Source organism: Urocitellus parryii, chromosome 2 (assembly GCF_045843805.1).
Source record: "Urocitellus parryii isolate mUroPar1 chromosome 2, mUroPar1.hap1, whole genome shotgun sequence".
Lineage (NCBI taxonomy): Eukaryota > Metazoa > Chordata > Mammalia > Rodentia > Sciuridae > Urocitellus > Urocitellus parryii.
The window spans coordinates 39,891,387-39,900,997 of record NC_135532.1 but is presented as its reverse complement, the minus strand read 5'-3'; the positions used below and the strand labels follow the sequence as shown (position 1 = coordinate 39,900,997).

At 40.2% G+C, this 9,611-nt stretch overlaps 1 protein-coding gene across 1 annotated transcript; it reads left to right on the top strand.

Moving 5' to 3' along the window:
* Nucleotides 1-8,204: 8,204 nt before the first annotated feature.
* Nucleotides 8,205-9,611, top strand: LOC144253348 (sperm motility kinase Z-like). Its single transcript, XM_077795463.1, has one exon. The coding sequence runs from the start codon at nt 8,205-8,207 to the stop codon at nt 9,609-9,611; it is 1,407 nt and encodes a 468-aa protein (XP_077651589.1).

Genomic DNA, 9,611 nt, shown 5'->3' with positions numbered 1-9,611 from the left:
CCCCTGCATTGTGGTTTTCATCATTAAGTTCCCAGGATACAGGCCAGGAAGCTGCTGTTCTCCCATAGAGCTTCAGTCTCTATCGGTGGGTGATAGTCCCTGGCCAGGTAAATAAAGCTCTCTTGGATTTGAATTCAGACTTAGAGCGTTTTCTGAAGCGGCTCCCCCATAACACCAACATCTGAGATGTGGGCATTCAACTTTCAAAATCTGAATTCTTCAGGTGATACAAACTTCATGGAATACTTCTACAAAGTCATTTCAGCATTCCTTTTAGAATATTCAGAGATACATGAGAGCTACATGAATATGTAATTTCAAATGGCATGAGATTATTAAGCGAAGCAGAAAACTCAAGTAGGAATTTAAAGCACTTAAGTAAAAATCTTAGAAAGAAAATACATACCCCAAAATATGCTCTCTTCCAGAAACTCACCTCATAGGCAAAGACATACATAGACTAAAGGTGAAAGTATAGGGAAAAAAAAATATCACTCATATGGATCGAGTAAACAAGCAGGGGTTTCCATATGCATGTAAGAGAAAGTGAACTCAAGCCAAAGTTAATCAAAAGGAGGACATTTCATACTACTTAAGGGAAGGCTATATAAGGAAGGCATAACAATTATAAATATTTATATCCCAAACAATGGAACATCTGTGTACATCAAAAAAATTCTTCTCAATTTCAAGAATCAAATAAACCACAACACAATAAGACTGGGTGACTATAACACACCTCTTTCATTACTGCATATATCTTCCCAATAAAAACTAAAAAAAAAAGAAACTATAGAACTAAATAATACAATCAATAATTTAGACTTAACAGACCTACATAGAATATTTTATCCATCAACAAGCAAATACATGTTATTCTCAACAAAACAGGGATCCTTTTCAAAAGAACACCATATCTTATGCCACGAAGCAACTCTTAGCAAATACAAAAAATAGAGCTAATATCTTGCATTCTATCAGATCATAATGCAGCGAAATTAGAAATCAAGAATAACCCAAAAAATCCAGAAGCTACTCTAACACCTGGAGATTAAATAATATGCTACTGAATGACCAATGGATAGCAGAAGAAATCAGAGATGAAATAAAAAAGTACTTAGAAGTTAATGAGAATACAATACAACATATCAAAATCTCTGGGACACTATGAAGGCAGTGCTTAGAGGAAAGTTTGTTTCATTTATCTCATTTCTAAAAAGAACAGAAAGTCAACAAATTACCCAACATTACATCTCAAAGCTCTGTAAAAGAAGAACAAATCAATATCAAAAGTAGAAGACAGGAAATAATTAAAATCAGGACTGAAATCAGTGAAATTGAAAAAAAAAAGAAACAACCCCCCCAAAATCAACAGAACAAAAAGTTGTTTCTTTGAAAAAATAAATAAAATAGATAAACCTCTAGCCATGCTAATGAAGAGAAAAAGAGTGAAAACTAAAATTACTAAAACGTGATGAAAAAGGAAATATTACAATGGACATGTCTGAAATACAGAAGATAATTAGAAGCTGTTTTGAAAATTAATACTCAATAAAATAGAAAATATGGAAGACATTGACAAATTTCTAGAGACATATGACCTACCCAAACTGAAAAAGGAGAAGATACACAATTGAAACAGATCAATTTCAAGTAATGAAATAGAAAACATCATCAAAAGCCTATCAAGAGAAGCCCAGGACCGCACACATTCTCAGCCAAGTTCTACAAGACCTTCAAAGAAGAATTAACACCAAAACTCCTCAAAGTATTACATGAAATAGAAAAGAAGATTCATTCTATGAGGCCAATATCACCCTGATACCAAAACCTGACACAGACACATCAAGAAAACTTCAGACCAATATCCCTGATGTACATAGATGCAAAATTTCTTCAACAAAATCGCATACAAAAATGTATTAAAAAGAGAGTGTACCACAATCAAGTGTGGTTCATCCCAAGGATGCAAGGTTGGTGCAATATATGGAAATCAATAAACATAATTCATCATATCAATAGACTTAAAAATAAGAATCACATGATCATCTTAATGAATGCAGATAAAGCATTTGACAAAATACATGTTCAAAACACTAGAGAAATAAGGGATAGTAGGAACATACCTCAACATCATAAAAGATATATATGCTAAACCCAAGGTCAACATTGTAAATGGAGAAATACTGAAAGCATTCCCTCTAAAACTAGGACCAAGACAGGGATGCCTTTTTTTTTTTTTAACCACTTCTATTCAACATCATCCTGGAAACTCTAGTGATAACAATTCGAACAAAGAAATTAATAGGAAAAGAAGAACTCAAACTATCCCTATTTGCCAACAACATGATTCTATATTTAAAAAACCAAAAAAATCCACTAGATATCTTCTAGAATTCATAAATGAACTCAGCAAAGTAGCAAGATATAAAATTAACACCCATAAATGAACTGTGTTCCTATACTTCAGTGATGAATCAACTGAAGGACAAATTAGGAAAATGGAGCCATTCACAAAAAAATGTCTCAAAAAATATTTGGAAATCAATCTAACAAAAGAGGTGAAAGAACACTATAATGAAAACTATAGAATTCTAAATTAAGAAATTGAAGTAGACCTTAAAAGATGGAAAGATTTCCAGTGTTCTTGGATACACAGAATTAATATTCTCAAAATGGTCATGCCACCAAAAGCACTATATCCCTACTAAGGTTTAATGCAATCCCTACTAAGGCTCCAATGACATTCTTCATAGAAAAAGAAAAAGCAGTCAAGAAATTCATTTGGAAAAATAAGAGGAGTAGAATATCCTAAGCAATATTTGGTGAGAAAAATGAATCAGGAGGCATCTCAATACCCTTAAATTATAGTACAGAGCTATCATGAAGCAAACAAACAAGCAAAGGCATTGTATCGTCAGCAAAAGAGATATGAAGACCAATGGTACAGAATAGAAGACACAGAGACATACTCACAAAAATACAGCTATCTCATACTCGACAAAGGTGCCATATAAACATATATTGGAGAAAAGGTAGCATCTTCAACAAAAGGTGCTGGGAAAACTGGAAATCCATATATAATAAAATGAAATTAGACTCCTATTTCTCACCCTGCACAAAAATCAACTCAAAGTGGTTCAAGGACATAGGCATTAGACCAGAGACCCTGTGCCTGCTGGAAGAAAAAGTAGACCCAAATCTCTATCTTGTCAGCTTAGGAAAAGAATTCCTCAACAAGACTCCTAAAGCACAAGAATTAAAATCAAGAAACAAAAAATGGGATGGTATCAAACTAAAGGGCTTCTTCATAGCAAAGGAATCAATCAAGTACATGAAGAGAGAGCCTACAGAATGGGAGAATATCTTTACCACATGCACCTCAGATACAACATTAATCCCCAGGACACACAAAGAACAAAAAAAAAATCACTTAACACCAAAAAAAAAAAAAAAAAAAAAAAAAAACAAAAACCCAAATAACCCAATCAATACATGGGCAAAAGGAAGTATAACAATAAATGTTGGTGAGAATGTGGAGAAAAAGTCTACTCATACATTGCTGGTGGGACTGCAAATTCCAATGGACTCTTCCAAAGACGCAGCACCATTCTCTGTTCACATTATCTTTTGTACAGTACAGACTTCTGGGTTTCAAGACTTTCTCATGCAAGTCGCCTTGATTTCTCCCCCCTTCAACAAGGGACCCTGGTTCCTGCCACGGCTGCTGAGCAAGCATGATTACAGCAGTGGAAACTAGCAGCTTGCGGCTATTAACAGAGATATAAAGAATCATCTTACGATGGAATTGCCGCTTCACCAAGAGCAAATGGTCACAGTCACGTCCTCACTTTCCCAAGATCTGTCCAACCTACAAGTTTTGAAAATCCTTTAGCTCTGTTTTCCTTTCCACTCTCAAAGTAAATCAGGCTAAAAGCTACCAGCTATATCCTTGCCATTAACTGAAGGCTGTGCTGTCCTGAAATTTTCTCTACCAGATTAGTTAGCCCCCTTAAAAAAAAAAAAAAAAGCAGCCTCACAGAGTCTCAAGGCATGGGCAAATGGAATCAAGTTCTTGGTACCAATTCTGTTTCAGTTTGCTTCATTTCATGCTGTAACCACACCACCCAACAAGAACAACGTAGGGATGAAAACTTTATCCAGAGCTCATGAATTCAGAGTTCTCAGTTCGTACAGGATCCAACACAAAAATGCTCGGGGCCTAATGTGAAGGAGCATATCATGGGACGAGGGCCAAGCAAAGGAAAGCTGCTCCCTTCATGGCAACATGGCAACAGAAAGAGGGGAAGGAGACACAGGGAAGAAGCACACTTTGGGGCATGACTCCAGGGACCAACTTCCTCCAGTCATGTTCCACCTGCCTACAGTTAACACCCAGTTAGTCCATTGAAATTAGGAGGGTCTGATTAGGTACAGCTCTTGCCATCCAGTCTTTTTACCTTTGAATATTCCTGTATGAACACAGGAGCTTTCAGGAATCACTTCATTTTAAATCACAAGCAGCTGTAAGCCCATCTGCTCAAGACACTGAGGCAGGGGATCATATGTTCAAGCCAAGCCTGATCATCTCAGTTAGCCTTTGTTAATTCCTCGAGAGTAACAGAAATGGAATAGTGTAACTGTACAATGGAATACACTACTACTGAGATGAAAGAAATAATTATTTTTTGGAAAAGCATGAACTACCACAAGAACATGAGCCTTTGAGGGCCTAATAATCATTAGGAAATTAAATTTCCAATTTGAAAATCTCCAAAGGGATCCTCAAAGATAGATGATATATATCACTGGAAAATTCTACTGCACAATTAAAGAAGATTTAGTGCAATTCTATGCAATCATGTCCAGGATGTAGAAAAACAGGGAGCAATTCACAACTTATTTAATGAGGCTGACATTACCAGATCATTAAACCAGAAATGATTGTGCCAAAATAAAACAATGGAAGAAACCCCAAATTGACTGGTCAAAGTCCATCATGAAATAGACATGAAAATCCTTATATAATAATACATTTCATTGACAAAGGTAGAAAAATCACATAGCCAAATTCAACATCTATGGAATAAAAACTCTTAGAAAAATAGGAATTGATAATGATATGGGTTGAATTATATCCCTGCAAAGCAGGCTTAGGTTCTATCTCCAGACCAAAAACTTTTTTTCAGAAATGGCATGATGATGATGTAATTACCCCAAGATAGGGTCATAAGGGAATAGGATGAGCTCTTGGTTCAGTGTGTCCTGCTCCCTTATAAGGAGAGCAAAGTGGGCTACTGGTTCAATGGCACTTGTGCCCTAGTAAGGGTAAGCTCTTGATTCACTGTGTCTTTGATCCTTCTATGATTACCTAGTTGATATTTGTAGTGAAACATTTGAATTCCCTTCCCTTTCAGCCTGGGTATGTTATGCAGGTATTTATTTGTGTTCCATGAAGGTCCCTTGAACATGAGAAAGAAAAATCAGTCTGATATAAACATACAGAAGCATTACTTCAGTAACATGGACAGTACTGCTCTGTACATCTGTACCCCATCTCCCTTGGTTCCTGATGTCACCAATGTAACAAGTGCATGCATTGTGTGCAGACATCAAGGCTGAAGTGGCCTCTGAGGGCCTGTGTACCTAAGCTTGATGAAACAATATTATAGGCATCCTCCGGGTTATCAGAGAATACCATGATCTCTATTCAAACAAATATTCTCTTCTGTACTCTGGAGCCATCTTAGTGGTTATAGACTTGCAAATTCCTGAGGTATGCTCAAGGCATCTTCCCTATTGTGTTTGTGCAAAGAACCCAGCATCTGTTCAGAGTCTGTAATCTCTTCAACAAGCCCATCTTCCTTTGCCTCATCTTTGATGTGCTTTTCTGTCCAAAACAAGTTTTAAAAATCCTTTAGCTCTGTTTACTTCTCCCTATTCTCACAACAAATTGGCCTAAAAGCTGACAGCAATGTCCATGCCAGTGACTGAATGCTATGCTGTTTTGAAATTTCCTTCACCTGATTAATTAGTCCACTGCTTTAAAATTCAGCCTGGAACAATCTTGAGAGATGGGCAAAATGTTATCAAGTTCTCTGAAAGTAGATAAATAACACAAGTTGTCTCTAGACCAATTCACATACTCTTCAATTCCTTCTAAAACCTCATTAACATGGTCTGCATTCCTGTTGATGGTACTCTGAGCTCCCCCAGAATTGCACATTTAGCTCTGGTAATTACACTTCAAAGCTTTTCAGTCTTGCCTCTCTAACTTGTTAAAAATTCCTATGGCAAACCAGCTCCAAAGGTGTCTGATCCACGTGGTCCACTTAGTCATAGCAGTGATTGCACTTATGGGTACCAATTTCTGTTTCACTTAGACTTATTTGTGCTATAACCATATCACCCAACAAGAATAACTTAGGGATGAAATTTAGATTGCTCTGGGCCCAACGTGAGGCAGCACATCAAGGGCCAAGAACAGGAAATCTGCTCCATTCATGGCAACAAGGGAGCAGAATGATGGGAAGGAGACACAGGGAAGAAGCACCCATTCAGGGCATGACTCCAGTGACCCATCTCCTCCTGTCATATTCTATCTGCCCACAGTTAACACCCAGTTAATCCATTGAAACTAGTAGAATCTGAGCAGGTACAACTCTCACAGTCCAGTCATTTTACCTTTGAATATTTCTGCATTAACACAGCAGCTTTGGGGACCAGTCCATTTTAAGCTTCAAGAGACTCTAAGCCTTTCTGCTAAGCCAGGGGGAATACATGTTCAAGCCCAGCCTAAGAAACTTAGTGAGAACTTCTCTCACAATAAAAAGGATAGAGATGTACCTCAGTGGCAGAGCACCTGATTGAAGTGTGAGAGGCTCTGGGTTGATGTATTCAGTTGCCAGTAAGGAAGGGAGGGAGGAGAGAGAGAGAGAGAGAGAGAGAGAGAGAGAGAGAGAGAGAGAGAGAGAGAGAGAAAACAAGAGAGCAAGAGAGAGAAAACGAGAGCGAGAGAGAAAACAAGAGAGCGAGAGAAAACTAAAAAAGATAAGGGGTTCTTGAGGGAATGAATTCTATACTTCTGGCCCTACATCAAGTAAGGACATAACACCAAAAGAGTGCTTTGGCCTTGAACTTGTCAGTCTACAGAACTGAGACTAGTTAATTTGTTAATAAATTGTGAATAGGGGTATTTGATTACAATAAAATGAAGGAATCTGGGCTGGGGATGTAGCTCAGTTGGTAGAGTGCTTGCCACATATGCACAAGGCCCTGGGCTCAATCCCCAGCACCACCAAAAAAAAAAAAAAAAAATGAAGGAACCTAGTCATTTAAGAACACCTCCATTTTTTTACTCCTCTGGGAAGGACATGTTTCTGATTCTAGGATTCTTGGGTTCCAGGGTTTGACCTTTATCCCTTTGATTATTTCAACACATTGTGTTTTGCATTCTGCTGCTTCTAATGAGAGATTTGTTGAGGACCTTATGGGGAAATTATAATGAGCCCTTCTTCCCTCAACCTTGTAGGTGTGCATACCATGCTCTACAGTCTTAGGGACCAGAGCTTTTTGTTACAGTATTACAATGTGAGTGAGGTGCTACCATTCTTTTGATTCAGTGTTGGAAGAAAACCAGTTGAATACCTTGAGTGCAGATATGATGAAGCCTTTCAAATCCAAAAGTATGATAGGCTTTAGATTTACAAGGAAATTTCCATTGAAGTACTTACTATACAAAGTACATTGAGATACTATCATTTTTAAAACATAAATATCAGTTTCCATAACCCATTGAAGCATAAAGCTTCCGGAGTCCTTTATTCTTATTCTGAAAGTGGAAAATATCCTGTAGGCCCAAAAGGAGATGACCTGTGTGGGTGATACCTAGGTGTGATTGGGTCATTTCTTACTCTGACCTCACAAGGAGCCACTGTGAGGGAGTCTCAATCCCCTGGTATATAACAGAGTGACTGAGGCTGGGTTTTTGTCCATAAGTACAGGAAGCTCTTGGTGGTGACCTGTCGGACTCCCAGCTAGTTAGTGCGTTTGGTGGTTGGCGGTTGGTGGTTGTGGTCTTTGGCGATTGGTTCTTTGATTTGGGTTTTTTTGTTTTGTCTTGTTTTGTTTTTTGATTTTGGTTTGTTGTTTTAGTTTCTTATTTTGTTTTTAGCTAGCATCCTTAGTTGGTGTTCCTGCTTAGGATGCATAGTAAGAGTAGTGAGTTTAGTGTAGTGCCAAAGGGGCCTTGCTCCTGCCAGGAGAAGGCCTTCACAGACCATTACCAGGTCTTGAAGGACATTGGGCATGGGGCATTTGGTAAGGTGATCCTAGCCCGCCATCTGCGCACTGGGGCAGAAGTGGCGGTGAAAGTCCTGCCAAAGAGACTTTGGAGGAGTTTGACCTGCTCTGAAAAACTGGCGATGAAAACCCTGTACCACCCGAATGTGATCCACCTCTTTCAGGTGATTGAAACCCACCAATATGTCTACCTGGTGATGGAGCATGGAGGCAGGGGATCACTCTTTGACCTCATCCCACCTGGGGGCATGCAGGAGGAGGAGGAGGCCCGGAGACTCTTCAGACAGATCACCTGTGCGGTGTGCTACTGCCACAAGATGCATGTCTTGCATGGAGACCTGAAGCCAGAAAACATTGTGCTGGATGCCAGAGGCAACATCCAAATCATCGACTTTGGCTTAAGCACCGTTCTCAAGCCTGGGCAAGAATGGAACAGAGCCTGGGGCCCTCTGGAGGGCCCCACAATGGACACCTGGCAACTGGGTATCATTTTGAACTTTATGTTGACAGGGAACCGCCCGCATGACCTCTTACACCCTGAGTTGGAATTTCCCCAGCACGTGTCCCCCGAAGCACAAAGGCTCATCAGGAAAATCCTGGCAGAGGACCCAGGAGCAAGCCCCTCGGCAGAGGAGATCTTGGCAGACCCGTGGCTGAATCAGGGTGAGGAGAAGTCATCTTTCCATGATGTGCCCCTCCCCAACCTCTCAGACCCCACAGTACTGACAATGCTGTTCGACATGGGGTACGACCCTTACAGTACCTGGGTGTCGCTGTCCCAGAAAAAATTTGATGATGTGATGGCTTCCTATCTCATAATCCAGCAGCAGATAAGCCAGGGGGCAGGCTGCATGAAGCCTGGGAGAAGGGATCCTTCCATTTCCCCTGCCCTCCCGAAGAGGAAGGCCAGTGAGCCTGCCCTTCACACCTTCCCCTTGCCCTGTGAGCATCATCAGCCTCAGGAGGCCAAGGACTCAGGGCAGAAGAGCTTCAGAAGGGCCAGCTGGCCTGCCATTAGTCTCCGCTTCCTGCATGAGAAGCCCCCCACTCCCAGGCTAGCCTCCCAGCATCACTCTGTGTCCGACTCACCCCAACTCTGCCCATCAACAACAGACAGCCATGTCTCCCAAGATGCCACCATAGCGTGTCCCCGGGGCCACAGGAAGGGCTGGAAGCGGGTCAGGCGGAGGATGGCTGCCTGCTTGCGCAGACTGTGCTGTTACACACCCTCGTGTGTTGGGGAAAACGAGGCTCCTACACCAGGGGAGCAGAAACCTGCTAGGTTCACAAATCGGGTGGTTCCTACATAA